Below are 19,395 nucleotides of genomic sequence, written 5' to 3' on the forward strand. Positions count from 1 at the left end.
CTGCACAATAGGAAACAAAACTCGCTCCCCTCTCCTTTCTGTTTTAAATCTACACAAACACAGGAACAGCCACGGCTGCGGTGACCTCAGGTACTCGCCTCAGTGCAACCATGAGATACTCAACCTCACAGCGTCCTCGTGTGACACAGAGCTCCAGAGTACAAAACCATGAACCCAGTGGCAAACCTGCAACAATTACAGATTCCACAAGATTTTTAGTTTCTAAAATTCTGAGATGAATATTACACTGGGTAATTTAATTTCATTTTAGTCTTCTTACAGAAAGCTAAATTGAATCCCTGCCAAGCACCACTTCAACTGGAGCTGTAGCCTCTGCTCCCTTCTAAACCCTGGCCCTAACCCACTGGTTCCAAAGAGACTCCTCTTATTTCTACTATGGTAATGGCTTCCCAGTTTTGTGTGTCACCTATGAATGACTGTATACAGATATTTTTTTTTACCACACTTGTCAACATAGGCCACAAATAGCCTATAGGAAAAAAAGGAAGGCTTTTTTGTTGTTGTTATCTAAGGTACATAATTGCATTTCTTTCAGGTGTAACAAGCCCACAGGGTTCAAGAAAAGAAAAAAGAAAAAAAAATAAAAAAAAAAAAAAAAGGAAAGAACTGCAGTAGCTGTAGTATTTTTATGACACATCATCTTTGTGTCTGCCCCACTTACCATCTCCCATCCCAACCCACCTCCAACACAAAACTGAACTCAGAACTACCAAGGCAGCACTGACCACAAGGTCCAGGCATGAGTGAAGACAGCAGCCCTCCACACAGAGCTTTCACAAAATGCCCCAGCAATGTAATACAGAAGCCCACGGTTTACATAAACTGTATTTGCTTACTATAACAATTTCAGCTGACATTATTGCAGAGTATACCCTGAAGGGCTGAAATACAGCAATAGGCATATTTTAAACAACTTCTTTCACTGATAAATCTTGCGGTAGTTCACTTGCATTTCTTTCCCATCGCAGAAAAGAATGACTATTGTTTGCGCTCAGGGCACTCAACATCTCTTCTGCATCTGTAACTGGAGGTCAACTGAAAGGGAAACAACAAAGCCTCAGGCTGATCTACTGATGCCCTAGAGTTGTTTAGAAAAATTAGCTAGATGGAGTTCTGGCAGATCCTTCCCACACATTTTAAGGATGACACACTAGTATTATTATTGGAAAGAATACTTAGTTTGGACAAAAAATATATGCCAGAAATGCCCTTCAATTTCCATAAGGTTTTGGCAAAGTTCTGTACTAGGAGAAATTGAGGAGGAAATGGCACCGCAGCTAGAACAGGAGGCCCACGCAAGAAAGCAGGATCTTACCAGGTCGCATTGCATTAGAAGACTTGTAAACGCTTTAAAGGTTTTCTCCCTCCATGCCAGAACTCCCTTCGAAACCACAAGAGGTACCAGATCCAGGCTTCAGCCAAATCTCTCTGAAGCTCTTAGGTAGGATCATAAGCCTAAAATTTTCTCAGTTTGAAGAAGCTTCTGTACATTATCACATTCATACTCTAAGCCAGTATTTACAGCAGTTTAAGTCTAGAGTTAATTTAACCCTGCTCAAAACTTTCCTTGCACTATCCTCCACATATAGTCCACACTCCTGCTGAATTATGAGACAATTTTTGAACAGCTAATACTTAAGTACCAAGCAAGCTGAATAATGCACACATTCTAAGTTTCCATGTTTTTCTCCATTCATGTCTAAAACGCTTTTCTGAAATATAATTTCAACAAACCTTGCTTTCATATGCTGATGACTAAAAAGTTGTAGTATCTATAACAGAACTCCAATGTTATTTTGCATTGCATGTTGCTATTCAACCAATATTTGAAAGGCTGGGACTTACCTGAACATTCAAGGTTTTGCTCCAGATTTGGAAGAAAAGAACAATGGCCAGTGCCCAGGTTTGGGGTTTTATTGTTAAAAGATTAAAGCATAACATTTCACCAGATACAAGAAATGTAGGGTTTTTTTTTTCTGACATAACAAACATCCGAATTATCAAGGGAAAATGTTGAGCTATACATAGTCTGACATTAATCCATCAATTTAGTGTATATTAGTACATGCTTAAAACATGGCCAAAATACAAAATCACAAAATAAGCACCTTGATGCTCCTAAATCTGAGACAAATAAGGCAGAGAATTGAGTGTGACAGATTTCCAACAAATGGTCATACACTCAATAACAACCTTAGGGCAGAATTATTTCAGAAAATTGGCAGTTTCTCAAGCCTGGCTCATTTGCATTCAATTTACGAGAATTTCAACTTTGAGAGTTTGATAAAAACATTTTGAAAAATAAGACTTTCAATAAAACAAGTTCAGTCTTCACAGGAATATACGGATAGCTTGCCACTCTGGTCCTTAATTGCCTGCATGTTTTACAAATCTTTACAAAACTAATTTTTATCCATTTTGGTTTCAGAAACATAGTACATCTGAAAAATAAAATATGACTTTACTGATGGGTAATACAGAGACATGAATGTGTGGTTAAAATTACTTTTCAAAAGTAAATCATTGCAGTAATACAGCTATAAGACAAGTTAAACATAGTACAATAAACCATGCATCTTCTGACTTGTCAGATCAGCTAAACTACTTGGTTAACATACAGTAACACTTTTGAACACTTCTGTAAATTAAGATTTTCTAGCATAAGAGAAAAACTCATTAAATTTGTTCTTCAAGTGGTTCAAGACTGTCCAAATGTTTTTTAGCTGTATCATCATTATGACGGCTTTGGCAATGGGTTAAATGTTTCTTAAAGCCTCGTGGAAAATTTGATTCAAAATTACAACGTGGACACTTCAACAAACTTTGACCATGAGCAGCAACATGGTTTTTAAGAAGCGACTCCAAGAGAAAAGCTTTGCCACAGATTTTGCATTTGTACGGGCTTTGAACATTATGTTTATTAACTAAATGATGCAAGACAGCACCTTTTTTCATCGCACGACAGCAACAAATTTTGCAATAATACTTTCCTTTGCCACGCTTCATGTATTTTGCTATTTCTTCCTCTGAGATGAAAGCCTCCTTCTCTTCAGTGAACTGCAGCACACACTGTGGCGGCATGGGAGTAGCTGCATCCATTTTACTCTCTTTGCAGTAATCAGATGACTCCATATCATATTGCTCTTGGTCACTGTTGGATTCTTGCTCCTTCATCTCCATTGAGTCCATTTCTATTTTTCCACATTCACTGCTGTTTAGCTCAGAATCTGAGTTTTCCGGGTTTTCCTTCTTGGGCTTCTTTTTGGGCCGTGAATATAACATGTCTTCTGGTGATTCTTTGGCTAATATTGATTGTTCCTCTGGTGAAAATAAATCATCGAGTGGTTTTTGATCATCTAAACTCTGAGAAAGGAAGTCACTTTCACCAGACTCACTTGGCGTCTGGGGCTCAGAGGAAAAACCTGGAACAGATTTGTGAGACTCAGAAAACAGGAAGCTTTTCTGGATTTCAGCAGGTACAGTAGGTTCAGTATGTCTCTGGACATCAGAGGATAAGGAAGCAGCAGATTTCTGCATCTCAGAAAATACTGCATGTTTCTGAGCATCAGGAGAAATGGTAGATTTCTGAGAGTCAGTATAAAGAGCTTGCTTGGGGGTCTCAGAAGATAGAGAAGGAGCCAGTTTTGGGGACTCAGAGAAGAGGGCATGTTTCTGGATCTCAGGAGAGGCAGATTTCTGAGATTCTGAAAAGGAACTATGTTCCTGAACTTCAGGGGAAACAGGTGCACGTTTTTGGGCTTCAGAAAACAGGGCATGCTTCTGGGCTTCAGGAGAAACAGGAGCTGACTTTTGGGATTCAGGAAATTGGGCGTGTTTTGGGGCTTCAGTAGAAAGAGCAGAAGCAGACACCTGGTTCTGGGGCTCAGGAAACACGGCACGTTTTTGGGCATCAGCAGCAACGGTAGATTTACGTGACTCTGGAAACAGAGCTCTTTTCCGAGGTTCTGGGAAATGGCCCCGTTTCTGAACCTCAGAAGAAGCAGCAGAGGTGGCTTTTTGAGTTTCAGAAAAAAACATAGATTTCCGGGACTCTGAGAGTTTCCAGGATTCAGGAGATACTGAAGCAGCAGGTTTACGGACCTCGGGAAAGAAAGAAGACTTCCAAGTGTCAGAGGAAACAGTATGACTAGATTTCCGAAGTTCAGGAGAAACAGGGGTTGAATGCTTCCACGTATCAGGGGAAAGCACAGGTTTCCAGCCTTCAGGGTACACAGATGAGATGGGCTTCCATGGCTCAGTAGAAATGAGGGTAGACTTCTGGGATTCAGAAAAGGAAGTGGATTTCCACGAGTCAGAAACAAGCCTCCTGGGCTCTGGTGACACAACGGGGCCAGGCCTTCGGGGCTCTGCAGCAGACCTGCGGGCTTCCATGGACATGGCAGGCTTGGAAGCCCAGGGAGAAGCAGTGGAAGATTTCTGCACGTCATGAGGAGCAGCCCTCCAGGGCTCGGGGGACGGCGGGGGAGCGGGTCCCCAGGGTTCTGGCGAAGCAGCGGGAGGCGGCCTGCGGGGCTCGGGAGAGGCGGCGGGAGGCGGCCTGCGCCCCTGCGGATGCCGCCGGGGCTCGGGAGAGGCAGCTGGCGCGAACCGCCGCGGCTCGGGGGAAACGGCGGCAGCCGGCTTCCTCGGCTCCGGGGACACGGCCGGCGAGGATCGGCGCGGCTCCGGGGACACGGCCGGGGATGGCTTCTGCGGGTCTGGGGACGCTGCAGGGGAGGACTTCTGCGAGTCTGAGGACACAGCCTGGGCGGAGTTTTCCGAGTCTGGGGACACAGCAGAGAGTAAATTCTCTGCATCTGGAGACATGGCCCGGGCTGACTTTTCAGGGTCTGGGGACACGGCCTGGGCTGACTTTTCTGGGTCTGAGCACATGCTCTGGGTTGACTTCTGTGGCTCTGGGGAGACGGATGATTTTTGAAGTTTGGGAGAAACAACAGGTTCAGATTTGGGGAGCTCAGTAGAAAGGGCAGGCTTGTGTGACTCAGGGGAAAGGGTAGGTTTCTGTGGCTCGAAACCAACAGTTTTTTTTGAGGAATCTGACTCTCTTTCTACCTGTTCCTTCTGCTCCTCATTCCATTTTTCAGGTGCCGCATGTTGTGCTGTGATGTGATAATATACATTGCAATACATCTTGCTGGTGAAGAAACATTTGTGGCAGTGAAACAATTTTGCGCTTTTTTGATAAAATATGAGTTTACCTAAACCAGCAGCATCCATTTCATCACAATACTCTGGGTGTATGGTGCCCATATGGATCTGTATGTTTTCATAGTCGGTTCCTCTGAAGCTGCAGTGATCACATTCTAAGCGCTCTGTGGTTTTACGCAGTATCTGCAACATGTCCATTTCTCTGGTGTGTAACAGCTTTCACAGCACTGCACCTTTTAAAGAGTAAGCTTCAGAGTTCCTGCAATAAAGGAGAAAAAAATCTGCATAGTTAGCTCTCAATGTTAACTTTAACTCTTTTGTCCTTCTTAAACAACTTCACGTGCTTTTCATCCCCAACTTCATTTTAGAAAACATAACTTTTGCATGGGTACTAATTCATTCATAACCATATAAAAGTGCCTGCAAATTTTGCAAATTATTTTACAGCAATAGAGCCTGCAAAACAAAATTTGTAACAGTAGACCTTTACAGCAATGCAAAAATCTGCAAGCAAATCATAAGAAATGAACTTAGGCAATGAAGAGAGAATTTCACATTTCATTTGATACACACAACTTGCTTTCCCAGTTGGTCTTTCCTACCAAATTTGAATTTACTTACATTTTGCATTTAAGCCTAAATCAAAAAGTACTTTGAAACACTGCCATTCACACCATTTCAAAACTGCATCCTCGTCATAAAATTTCAGAACAAATAAGCCATTTTTGACAAAGCCACATAGAATTTTTCTAAGGAGAATATAGCATCCTCATGGCTAGGCTCTGTTTTCCTCTGTTAAATGCTTTTTTCCATGAGCTAATTACAGTATATAAAAAAACTATTGCTGCTCATGAAGATTCTATCCACTATGAAAATATTTTCCCTTACATCATTTTATCTGCTCCTTTATGAACACCAAAAATGCTATTTCAAAAACAACAGTGATTTTATGCAGTTTCTGCATAGCTGACAGCCCTCTGCGTACAAAGCCTATTTTCTTTTGTCTCATTCCAAAGGAATGAAAGCTTTTACAAAATAAGAAATTTATAATAAAACCTCAAAAAAGGCATCGCATCTGAAAAGCAACCAATTTTTAACACTCTGGCTAGACTCCATTAATTCCAATATGAGTTACTCATTAATACAATAAACATAAGACCCAGTCTAACCATATTCAGCAAGCCATTTTCAACTACTGTGGGAGGTATCTCTCTACTGAAAAGGAACGTTTGGACATTTCTCAATATTTATAACACTGATTTTTTTTCCTTGTAGATTGAAATTAAACAGTTGTTATACGATTGTCACTCGTAAGATACCAGCCTAATCTGGGGGGTCTCTCAGAACATTCCCAAAATAAGCTTCCAGCCAGTGTTATTGTGTCAATTTAATGTTATTTTTCTGTCTAAAAATACATTAGACTAACAGCTAATCTAAAAATATGCATCCAAAACAATTTTTTTGAATCTATTCCAAAAGCACTTTCCCTGTTTTCTTAGGGAACTGAGCACATTGCCCTACCATGAATGCCAATCAAACTGGACTAAGCAATACAGTCTTAAGTTGATATTCTACAAGTTTCACAAAAATCAGGAACAGAAGCTTTGGGATCAGAGCAGTGACAGAATGAAAGCCGACTAGCAATGCTGTTAAAGGGCGAGGTGGATACAAGAAGAAACAGGAAAGTGATATGGGCTGAGCAACATGGAGCACAAATCCATAAGAAATTAAAGTTCATTCGTTCAGTTGCTCATGGAGCAATTTCTTAGTCCACACCATACATATGCATTTCACAATTAAGCCACAGGAATAGGTAGATTTTCAAAGAAATGGGTGCAGCTCCAATCAGTAAGCATGACGGAACCATGGACAGAGCTTAAACAATCTTCCTTTACATATATGCGAAAAAAAAGAACATCCAACTGCATACTATCCACACATGCACTGATATCTGAGAAGCAACTGGACTGCTCTACAAATATAGAACTGGAAGGATCTTCTGGTCCTGCATTGCAGAACCCAGCTCTATCAGCAACTATGCAAAAGACATGTACTTCCAAAAGATGCACTAAAATGCCCATTACATATTCAGTCCGGACCACAAAACACTTCTTTTATCCCAACCTCCCCTCCTCTTACTTAGACCTATCCTATTTTACAATAGAAATTTCCATTTTCTATTCAAATACAAAAGGGAGAAAAGGGAGTCCTTAACCCCCTTCTACAAATTGTCAAAGTTGCTGCTAGGCTTTGTCACCAGAAGAAACTTCTGGTCACCAGTTAGAAACTTCTGTTTTCATCTCCAGAAGATGTTAAAAGGCATAAAAATAACATCCAAGAGTTTTGGGTGCTTTCCCTTATCTTGCCATTACTTACCACTTTTGGTTTTGTAACTTCAACACACTGAAGCTAGCAGTCACTGAAGAAACGGCCCCTTCTTCTGAAATCACTTCTGAATTTAAGCATACATCAAAGCATGACATCTTTTAAGTACTGTAGAACTTCAAGTATTGTAGTACTCGTATCCCCTTTGTATTCAAATGATATTGTCTCTACATACTTCTCATTACTCTCCTCCTCTATACTCAGGCTTATTGCACAGATAACTGCTTGTTCAAATTTCTCCTCCTTGCACTCCTTTACCAGAACATGCCTTGCAGTGGATCCTTTCTCAGACCCTGCCTTGCCTTTAGCAAGGAAAAGTAGGATTTTCAAGAGGAAGATTACGTTATCACGGAATACAGGTACCCTGTGAAACAGAGGAAGGGAGACAAACTAGAACTTATTTCAAATCTGCTCAAGACTCCTAGAATTGACAAACATGTTGCCCACAGGCTAGATACAGACAATAGTTTCATAAAGCCCCAGGCCAGCTTTTCTCTGGACACTCTGCCAAATCCTGTCTATTTTGTAAACAGGGCAATTTATTATTGCCCTCATTAAAACCCTTAGTTACAGGACTTGTCCTGTCCCAGTGATTATAGCTGTTTCAGGCCACATAAGATGACTGCATCTACGTATTCAATTTCTTAACCAGTATTTCTGCACCCCTTCCAACTTTCCTAGCTTTTCACGGCTGCAATACAGAACCAACCATGTATTCTGAGAACACAGCATAGTGTAACTGAAGCAGCCTGAAGCTCAGCATTTATGTCTGTCCTGTTTCTGCTTCCAGGCTAACTACCTACCACATAGGAAACCTCCACTAAGATTCTCGAGTTTGTAATATCAAACTTTCACATACAGTAGCCAAAACTCATTCAAACTTTTCCTGAGACATGAATATTTCTGCTGAACCTAAGGATCTAGGCGTTTGCCAACAAGCTCACTATATCCACAAGTATTAAGTACAGTAAAAGTTTCAGCACAAACTCACCTCTCAGCTTCACTGAGGATTTTGGCTGACCTCAAGTGACACGGATCAGTGTCCATCACACACTGTAGGAGCTGCCTGGAGAGATCTCAGCAGCAGTCTCAGCTGGTACTCCATCACTCATCTCTCCCCATTCCTTTGTTTCACACATCTACAACGACTCCTACCACTTCCCCCTCTCTCCACAGGCACAGATCCTGCCTCCTACATTGTAATTCTGGCCATAACCTGCTCCACTAAAGGAAGAACAGAAAAATGGCAGCAAAAAAGGACTGGTGATGAGGACTGGCATCTATCTGAGGAAAGAATGATAACCACTACTTTTCTTGCTATGTTTCAGCATATGTGAAGCTGAGGCCATGACCTGGGGGAAAGGAAGGTATCCAAGAAGCCAGAAGTAATGAGAGAGTTCAAAGAAAATGTATGCTGTTCTGAATTTGATGAATTTGAAAAAGAAAATTCAAGTCAGTCCAAAGCAATCTCTGTTGAGCTCTAATTAGAGCAATAGCCCAAGCTAATGCACACAGCAGACAGACCTCCTAGTATCTACCCAAGCAGCTGTTGCATCTCTTTTCAGATACCCCCTATCTACCTTCTGCATCCCATCATCTATGAGGCTCTCCCTGAAGAACCAGCCGCACTTCCTATAGCACCTCAAATACACCTCCCAATGTTATCAAAGAAAAAAAAGGTTGCAGGAGATACTGTACATTAGCAAGAAACTATGTATGAGACGGCATGACAAAATGACTCTGGCAGGTAACATACCTCCACTTTTCAATGCCATTCCAATTCCTTAGCTACATATATATTTATCATTTCAGGTAATTTTTAATAAACACATTCCATACTCAGTTTTGCAATGTTCAATAACTTCCTGCAGTTTCCCTGTGCAGAGGAAAATGACAGCAGCTCCAGCTGTCATTTCTGAGACTTCTAAGGCAGTGCCAGAGGGAAACAAAGGGCTCTAAGTTACAGACCTCGACTGCCTGTGACCACAGAAAATTACAGGTTGTTTTCAATACGATATGTACAATTTCAGAATTCAGCAATAAGTAGTCTGACATATCGTCTTTCAAAATCTGGCTGTCCTGGTTCTCCCTAACAGAAGGATCTGTAATCTCCCTTTTGATACAGAATCAACCCTGGTGAGATGTAAGCAGAGAATGAGGATATGCGGCACATCAATGACACCAGCACAGCAGGGAAAGCCCTCAAGAAGGAACTCCTCTATTTCCTGCAATTCCCTAAGTCCACAGGTAAATGTGAGCAGAGGCTTAGAAGTGACGGCTGTCCAAAGTTGCGCTGCCATCTGTGTAACCCTACAGTGACAGGCAACATAGCAGTGGGAAGCAGAGCAACCTCCTACTGGGCTCATGACATCGCTCTATTGGTCTTTACCTTCATCAAGCAAGGAAGGATGTGAGCACGTACTTCTAGGAATGCTCTCCTCCCTCCCACCTGTACACAGTGTCATGCATCACAGCCCTTCTCTCACAACCACAGTTGCTGCACAGGACAGGTGGCTGTTCATTTTCATTAGCTCTCCAAGTTTCCTCTCTCACTGAACATGGTCCACCGTAAGCAGTGAAGTCTGTTCTTAGCACAAGATGATACAGTTGCACCATTGCTTTTACAACTACTAGCAAGAACAGACCCAGACTACTGCTGCATTTAAGCAAATGGGAAAATGACATGTTGTTCTTGCACTGCCAAAAAGTAAATGGCAGTTTGGTGGTAACATGATGCTTCCCTTGATGCTGCATCCTTGTGTTGTGGCTGACAAAAGAAATAGAAGTTTAGCTCCCGGAGGAAGCTGCACATAAACATCCTCACAGTGCAACAGGGCTGGCACTTCACAGTGCAGAGAGAGGGTGAGTTGAAGGCACTGTCAACCCACTGCAGACAACAATGACATTACTGCTAATCCAGCAATATCCACAGGAACCTGACTGTGCCCTCATGTCAGAGCTGACAACTGCCAGCCAGGCCACATATGCAAAGTCCCCCCAGCGAGGACTGCCGAACCAGGTCCTTAAAATTACCTGTCAAAAAAGTTACTAAGCGCTTGAAGTGACCAGGAATGGAGACTGCAAGATGTACCGTGAGGAAATACTGGATCCTAGATCCAGTCATGAGACAGCTCTTTTACACATGCTCATGTTTTCAGGAAAGATTCAAGCCATAAGAAAGTTGAAAAGCGACAATACTTGCCCCAGATGTAGACAACTTAGAAACATGAAGGGCGGCAGCTCAGTTCTGCAAGATTTCCATCTTTGCTAAGAGAATAAGTCCACACAGTAAGATCAGTTTCTAATACAAGATACAACAATGGCTTATACTATAAAGTAATGTCAACATTACATCAGGTTCAGATAGAAAAGCTTAATTCCATTTATTTCTGATAGTGCTTTCCAACTTCACAATAGTACACTGAGGGCTTCCCAAAATGGCTCTGGAAACCACAGATCTACAATGTTGAACTCGAGCTAATAAAGAGCTACTGGATCAACCACAGCACCAAATCTAGTCATGAACTATTAATTAATATTAAATCAATTAGCTTTTACTGGTGACATCAGGTTAAAAGTCTATTTAAGTCATTTTGAAAGCAAACCAGCTTCAAGCAGATTAGGTTCATAGATAGCTTATTGAAACAAAAAAATGAAAGCCAAACTCTAGATATCAACTTAAAAAAAACACTCTCTGTAAATCCATATTCCAGCTACCTCTCTTACTTTACGGGTGCTGAACTGCTGCTTTACCTTATCACCCAGCGCAGCTCCGCTCTACACAGTCTCAAGCACCAAATCCTCCTGACACCTGTACCAGCCACCACTGCCGCCAGCCCTTCCCAAAAAGTGAGTGTGGATGAAACAACTGGGTCTCCTCTATTCCAGAATCCATCTCTAAAGGGCTCCCAACGTTAGACTTGCTTTAATCTTCCCTGAAGGCACAAGGATGCGATCGAGTGGCACCTTTGGATTGCTCTGTCCGCATCCCTCCCACGGGGATGATCCGATCCGATACCCCCAGCTGCTTCTGCCACCGGAGTGAAACGGGAGGCCCCGCACAAAACTAGTCTCTGCCCTAAGGCTTCTCGCGGCACTTAGCCCGTGCGGGACGCGGAGCTCGCGGGGCTCCACCTGCCCCTCTTCGCGCTCCGTTAACTTTACGCCCGGGGGTGTCCGCGGCGGGGGTGTCCCGGAGGCGGCCGCTTCACCGCCGCGGGCCGGGGCGGCTCTGACCGCCGCGCTCTCCCCTCTTCATCCCCGCACGGCCGGGCGCGCTCCGCGCATCCCCCCGCCACGCGCGCAGCCGCCGCCGCTTGCGCCCGTTTTGTTCCCCCGCGCCGCGCGCGGCGCCGCCACCAACCGCCGCCCGCGCCCCCCGCCCAACGGCCGCCCCCGGCGGCGCCGCACGAGGGGCAGGCGCAGGCCCGGTGCCCGCGGGGCGGGCGGGGGGCGCCGCGGCTGGCCAGGCCCCGCGGGCCGGCGGCGGCGGCGCGGGGGCGGCGGCGCGGGGGCCCCCCCGCCCCCCGTTCGCACTCACCGTTCAGGCACCTCCTCGATGGCCGCCGCGCCGGGGGAGGGGCTGGGGCACCCCCTCCAATGGCGGCGGCAGCGGCAGGCCGGGCCGGGAGCGCGGGCGGACTCGGGCCGCGCAGCGGGGAGGAGGAGGAGGGGGAGGAGGAAGGGGAAGGTGGGGGGGAAGGAGAGGAGCGGGGGAGGGGAGGGGGCGGCGGGGGGAGGCGCGCGGCCACACAGCGGCCGCTTTATGGCCGCCGCGGGCCCGCCCGCCCCGCGCGCTGCCCAACCGGAAGCGGCGCCGCGCGCCGCCGCGCCGCCCCCGCCCGCCCCGCGGAGCACGCGCGCTGCGGGCGCGCAGCCCAGCCGGGCCGGGCCGGGCCGGGCCGAGCCGGGCCGAGCCGAGCCGAGCCGGGCGGGGGGGCGGCGGCGCGCGGCGCTGGTCACGTGCGGCGGCCGCCGCCGTTGGGGGGAAGCAGCGGCGCGGCAGTTGGGAGGCGGCCGTTAACGGTCAGCGAGGGGGCCCGGGGCGCAGCCGGCCGTGCGCCGATACCGTTATCGCCGTTAGCAACGGCGGTTACCCTAGGCCCCTCTGTGAAGGGAGAAGTGGCGAAGCGCGAGGAAGGGGCCGTTGCCCAGGTGTCACCAGCACGGCCGCTGGTCCGGGCAGCGTCCCCGCAGGGTGCATCAACTTGCTCAACATCTGTGTGAGGTCCCCTTACCACGCTAACGTGTCCGTATGGGCTTGCTCTGATCCAACGTCGGCTTCCAAGAGATTTCTTCACGAATGATATAAATGGTTGCTTCCAGTCATCAATGCCTACTAGCCGTTTTCAGGGATGTTTGTTTGAAAAGATTGCTGGTGTTTCATCTAGAAGTCGCCACTGCTTTGTCAACACAAACACAGTTTGGGCAATACAAAACGCTTTTCAGGCCATCGCATAAATGTTTACCAGCAGTATTGGACCATACTGGACCTGTTCTCTCCCTGTGCATGTTTATATATATATATGTGTGTGTGTGTGTACATATATATATGTATATATATAGAGTGTAGTCATAATTACTTCAGTTTAGTACTTTTTGTGCCAATCTTTAGTTTGTAATGGAGTCACAAAAGTAGAAGTGGCTGGTAGGCCCTCTCAAAACTTTGCCAAGACATGTCACCCTTCTCCTATGTGTTATTTGTGTAGCTGTGTGCTGGTACGCCTTTTCCAAAACCTCTTTTTGTTTGTTTGTTTGTTTTGGCTGACATTTTAACATATATGCTTAGTTCAGGTAGCCACAGCTGAAACTCCTGTTGTATGGTTTTATACTCCCCCTGACTCCCAGCAGGAATCATTGAGTGCATTGCTACTATGGGTTCAGTTTGGCATTGCCTTTGTTTAGCACTTGTAAATAAATAATCAGTCTTTTGACTGTATCAGTCTTTTATCAGTCTTTTGGCCAGTATATCTTGGGGGCAGGTATCAACACCCAAATTCAAATCTCAAAGCTTTAACTGCAGTTTGAGGAACCGAATGGGGGTTCACTGCATAACAAAATCAGTAGTAGAGTAAACAGCATGACAGGCTGGAGACTGCAGCATGTTTAGCATGTCCAAAGGTCCAGGGTGTTTTTCATGAGGATTCTGTAAATTTGCAGTATTTTTAATACTAGTGAAGCCCTTCTGAAACGTAATAAAGCTAAGGGCAGGATGCAGCTGCCTTTCATTGACTCGTTCAATACTCTTATATACTACAAAAAGATTACCATTTCAAAAGAATCTGCACACAACAGTAGTTGTTGCTGTCACAACTCATTTCCTTTTTCTTTCATAATTTTTTGATGATTCCTTTTCTCCATTCTCCTTGGATAGATTTCATTTTGCAAAAACATGTAATAAGAACTCTGCAGCAGTGGCAAATACTGAATGGTTATAGGGAAGTAAATGAACAGGGTAAGTATCCAAAATACTCCCTTAGCCTCCAGTGATTTGTGGATCATCAAAGATACTGTCTTTTCAAGAAATTTCAACAGTATTTTCTGGTTCTTTCTGAGCTGTATTGAACTCATTTTGTTACGGCTTTCCTATATACAAATGTAACATTTTGATGACACATTGGGTTATAGGCTTCCATATGAGTAAGGTTTACAGGTAATATAAACAGTATTCAGCATATCAACTGCACAGTGTGTATGTGGTAATGTAATGTGCCACACATTTATTTTGGATAGAAAGATTAAGATTAAACCAAAAAGAAAAAAAGTGAGAAACAACATATATGTATGAAAAAAATCTTCTAAAATCATTACTAGTATGAAGACTGTCAGAAAATATGTCCAATAAGTAGTTTGGAAGCAACTAGAAAAAGTATCTTTATTTCCATGAGGAGATCAAGAAAGCATTTTTGAAGAACCTTCTTTGAAAGATTTCAGTTTAAGTGTCAATAGAAGAGGCTATGAAATATATCGACAAAAAGCAATAATTTGCCAACTCTCTCATTTAGAATCATAGAATGCTTAGGGTTGGAAGGGACCTCTAGAGATCATCTAGTCCAACCCCCCTGCATACGCAGGGACACCCAGAGCACGTGGCACAGGACTGCATCCAAGCGGGTTTTGAAGATCTCCAGAGAAGGAGACTCCACAACCTCTCTGGGCAGCCTGTTCCAGTGCTCTGTCACCCTCACTGTTAAGAAATTTTTCCTTAAGTTCCTATGGAATTTTTGGTGTTTCAGTTTCCGGCCATTTCCTCTAGTCCTATCAGTGGCCACCACTGAAAAGAGACCATCACCGTCCTCTGCACTCCCTCCCTTGAGGTATTTATATACACTGATTAGATCCCCTCTCAGCCTTCTCTTCTCCAGGCTGAACAGGCCCAGCTCCCTCAGCCTCTCCTCATAGGGCAGATGTTCCAGGCCCCTGATCATCCTTGTAGCCCTGCGCTGGACTCTCTCCAGAAGCTCCACATCCCTCTTGTACTGTGGAGCCCAGAACTGGACACAATACTCCAGATGCGGCCTCACCAGGGCTGAGTAGAGGGGCAGGATCACCTCCCTCGACCTGCTGGAGACGCTCTTCTTAATGCACCCCAGGATCCCATTGGCCTTCTTGGCCACGAGGGCACACTGCTGCCTCATGGTCAACTTGTCGTCCACCATGACACCCAGGTCTTTCTCCGCAGAGCTGCTCTCCAGAAGGTCGGTCCCCAGCCTGTACTGGTGTCTGGGGTTATTCCTCCCCAGGTGCAGAACCTTGCACTTGGGGAGGAATAATTTAGTGAGATCAATAATTTAGTGAGATCAACCCACTAAAGAACTTTAAAAATAGCTGAAATAGCAAAAACATTAACTGGATGGTATGACGTATAAATTAAAACCTAATCTGGATTCGGGAAAATGTCAGTTGGATTGTCTGGCACAAATTTTGAGAAAGGATTCCACTGGGATCTAGATTTCAGACGACTAATCTGATGTGGACATGTACCAAGCAGCTTAAAAACTAAAAATAAAAATAAAAATAATGGAGAATGAAAGTATAGGCATAACTGGGATAGCAGGAAAGAGTCAGTACATCTTTTGTAACAGGAAGATAGTCATGTGCAAAGGAATCACAAAGGAGGTGGAAAAGAGAGCTGCAGGTATTCCACTTAGGCTTACAAATTATGTTTAATAAGGTCTCTTGTCAAAGACTTAATAAAGAAGCTTGGTTGGTATAGGGTAATAGGGAAAGTCCTCACAAAGCTACCTTAAAAAGGGCTTAGTGAGGAATAAATGCTCAGTTTTCTGAAATGGACTATGCAATGGACCCTAGGTCCTTTCAGCAGAGCTGCTCTCCCACGGGTCGGCCCCCAGCCTGTGCTGGTGCTGGGGTTGTTCCCTGCTAGGTGCAGGGCCCCGCACTTGCCTTTCTCGAGCCTCACGAGATTCCTCTCTGCCCATCTCCTCAGCCCGCCCAAGTGTCCGGAGGGCAGCGCAGCCCCACGGGGCATCACACAGCCCTCCCGGTCCTGTGTCCTCAGCAAACAGCTGAGGAGGAGGCGCCGTGTCCCTGCATCCAGGTCCAAGAGGAGTAAGCGGAGCAGCACCGGACCCGCTACTGACCCAGGGCACCACTAGCCACAGGCCTCCAACTAGACTCTGGGGATTAAAGAGCAGAGCCGGAATTTCCTAAAGCAAAAGCCTTGCAATTAGGCTTCTAAGCCCACATCGAGGCACCTGCCTCATTTTTGTAATGAACCTAAGAATTCACATTTCACAGTTTACAGAGGTTAGTGGAGATCTCAGAGAGGAAACACTGAGTTCTTTAAAAAAAAAAATTCTTCATGTCATGATAATAAATGGCTTGCTTTGCCTCTTGGCCATGTAACTGTATTTCCCAAGTAATTGTACTGAAATCAGTATGGGCACTTTTGTGTAAAATGGATATAATTGAAAAAAAAAAAAGACTCAGGACCAAATTATTTTTAAGACATTAATAAATCAAACATTATTTTCCAATCCGGTTTATTTCCATTTTCTTATTCCTTTTCTTAGCAGACTTCCAGGAAAATTAACCTCATGATTTTAACACAGTGAAAAGTGCAAGCAGGGTCTAACAAACCTCTTCATGCATTATCTTCACTGACTTGAGGAAAATACTGTGATTTAATTCCAATTTGTCAGACGTATTGTTTAAAAACCAACAACAAAGTGACCAGGGAACTTGTATTTGCTACATATTTGTTGGCGCTTTTCTTCTTCCCACACACACCCGCACCTTGATTTATTTATTTGCACAAATGCATAAACACATGCACTGTGTTTGATAACCTTGGGCATAGCATGAAATGATCAGGCTGATCATCAGATTTAGTTGCTTTACAAATTAATATGTAATTCTGACACTCTGTGCACTGATCACAACCCTCTGAGATCTTCCATTTAGCTGTTTTTCACTCTACCTCACTGCCCACTCATCTAACCCCCACTTTGAGCTTCCCTATTAGCATGCCAAGGGAGATAGTGTCAAAAGCCTCGCTGAAGTCAAGGTAGGCAAGATCCACCGCTCTCCTCTCATCTACCCAGGCAGTCATTCCATCACCAAAGGTTACCAGATTGGGTAAGCATGACTTTCCCTTGGAGAATCCATGCTGACTGCTCCTGATCACCTTCTTGTCCTCCACGTGCTTAGACACAACGTCCAGGACGAGCTGGTCCATCACCTTCCCAGGGATGGAAAGTTGCTAACATGCTAGTTAACCACCACCCTCTAGTGCTTGACAATCAGAAACAGCTTGGAAAATTCACACCAGCCTGGCACAAAACCTCAGTGGCTGCCACTTCACAGGGTGAGGAAGTATTGTTGGAAATACTGGATGTCAGCTGGCTGTTTAATTTGACTCATTGGAGAGGAGAAAGGGGGAAGCAAGGCCCTCACCTTCCCCATCTTTCAGCTGGGAGGGAGGAAGGGAACATGCGGGGGAAGTGAGCAGCGCTTGAAGGTCAGGGAAAGCTTGGAGGCTTTCTCATGCATCTACCCGCAGGAAAGACGGGGCTGGGAGCGGACTCGGGCATTTTGCATGTCGGTCAAGTGGGCCAGGGAGTCACACACCACGGCAGCTCCTCGTCCAGGCTGGCTGCCCATTTCTGAGAAGTCATTGTAGGGCAACACAAGAAAGGAAAAATAAAGAAAGGAAGCCCCAACAGTTTCTCTAAAGCTGAGCTGCTTGGATGTGCTCAGTTCTAGTATTAAGGGCCTTTTTACCTTCCAATTTCTAACCTCTGAGCTTCCTGGGACAGGGAACTTGTCTTTATACACCCCTGTATGGCTGGGACACTAATGTTTCTCTGGGTTCTGCAAAGAAAATTCAGTAGTTTTTTGTTTCGTAGAAGTATCTGCATGCACACACATGCGAGTCTATAATGCAGTAGAGCTCTAAGAAAACAAGCTGCCACGTGCCCATCTCTGTAAGCTGGGGGGTAGCCAGTGAAATCCTCACGGAGGGCAGCTGCACAGGTGCACAAAATCATGAAATTCGGTGATACGTCTAAGAATAATAATAAAAAATGCCTAGGGAAGCATACTGTATATGTAACAAGTTGTTGGGCATTATGAGCTGTTGCTTGTTACACATGCCAGCTAGAGCTGAGCACGAAAACCAGCACATAAGGAGAGAATGACAAGGTCCTTTACAAGGTAATGACCTTTTTTCCCTCCATTTTCCAATGTCTAAACACTAAATATTCTTATCTTCTTAATACCAGGTTGATAATGAATAGCCTACAGTTACTGTTTTGTATGATGTTGTTCTCTTAAATCTCCATGATGTTGTTTCACCACCGAAACACAACAACCAAAGAAGATTTTAAAGCGTCTCCAAAGTCCTGGGGAGGGTGAGCCCCACCGTTCCAGGGTGACATCATGATCCTTCCTTTGCTTGCTCTAATAATCAGCGCTTTTCTTCTCACTTGCGCAGTGAGATGCTTCCTTTTGTGGAAACTGCTGTTATTATTATTTCCTAGACAGGCTGTAGACAGCAGAGTTAGGGTCTTTCTATGCTTCAGGCTATCCCCCAAAAAAGTTATGAATATTTTAAAACAGGATGCTGTGACTTTGCAGTCAGTGTTTGCCTGGACAATAGTTCTCATTAATAATAGATGATAATGAAAGTAAAATCATATTTAACATCCAAGTTCACAGCATGGAAATGGTGAAAGTCTTCAAGACCAATATATATTGGAGAGAGCATATTCAAAATTCAGTTCAGTATCTGACCTGGATTAATTCAGTAAGCAAAGCACTCTCAGAATAACTCATGTTCCTCTTTCATTACTATTAATTTCGCCCCAAACCAACTGTCAAGGAAATAAAGAGTATCTCACATTATTCATTTCTCCTTTACTGATGTATGCATCAACCTAACCTTTCTAGGACTATGCAGAATAATTTTGGCCATGCTTTCTCCTTCTTATAGTCGTCTGGCTATTTTAAGTTGCTATGTAAATATGTTTGCCTGCTGGCCATGTGCTTGATCATTAAGTCATTTTTGCAAATGACAGCTTCTATTAGTGCAGTGACAAATTGTACTTCAGTAAGTTATGCCATTTTATAATAGCCAAAACGTCTGAGATCAAAATTAATGTATAAAAGAAGTAAAAGACTTTTTTTTGCCCATTGAGTTAAGCTCATTTTGCTGGAGCAGAGAGTAAAAATAATTCTTCCAAGAAACAACCATTCTGGTGAATTCTCAGTCAGGTTTGGAAAGCCTGTGTAATGCAAACATTCAGAAATCTATCTCTTATGAAATTTCTAACAGAGTTTTGATTCACCCCTAGATACCAT

General features: G+C 44.4%; 1 protein-coding gene across 2 annotated transcripts; it reads right to left on the reverse strand.

Annotated features, from left to right (window-relative positions):
- Nucleotides 1-1,920: 1,920 nt before the first annotated feature.
- Nucleotides 1,921-12,244, reverse strand: CHAMP1 (chromosome alignment maintaining phosphoprotein 1). Of its 2 annotated transcripts, none has more exons than XM_088530134.1 (2): nucleotides 12,116-12,244; nucleotides 1,921-5,449 (listed from the first exon to the last, which is right to left on the reverse strand). In XM_088530134.1, exon 2 carries the CDS (start codon nucleotides 5,386-5,388, stop codon nucleotides 2,698-2,700), a length of 2,691 nt encoding a protein of 896 aa, XP_088386260.1. In that variant the 5' UTR covers nucleotides 5,389-5,449; nucleotides 12,116-12,244; the 3' UTR covers nucleotides 1,921-2,697. The 2 variants fall into 2 exon arrangements, with proteins under 2 accessions (XP_088386260.1, XP_088386251.1); XM_088530125.1 differs by lacking the exon at nucleotides 12,116-12,244 and adding an exon at nucleotides 8,567-8,695.
- Between the last annotated feature and the right edge of the window lie 7,151 nt (nucleotides 12,245-19,395).

Source organism: Tinamus guttatus, unplaced genomic scaffold (genome assembly GCF_059628265.1).
Source record: "Tinamus guttatus ecotype Peru unplaced genomic scaffold, ASM5962826v1 Tinamus_guttatus_pri_ptg000030l, whole genome shotgun sequence".
NCBI lineage: Eukaryota > Metazoa > Chordata > Aves > Tinamiformes > Tinamidae > Tinamus > Tinamus guttatus.

Coding starts and splice junctions, on each gene's coding strand:
- CHAMP1 (XM_088530134.1), bottom strand. CDS start 5,388: ATGGACATGTTGCAGATACTGCGTAAAACCACAGAGCGCTTAGAATGT.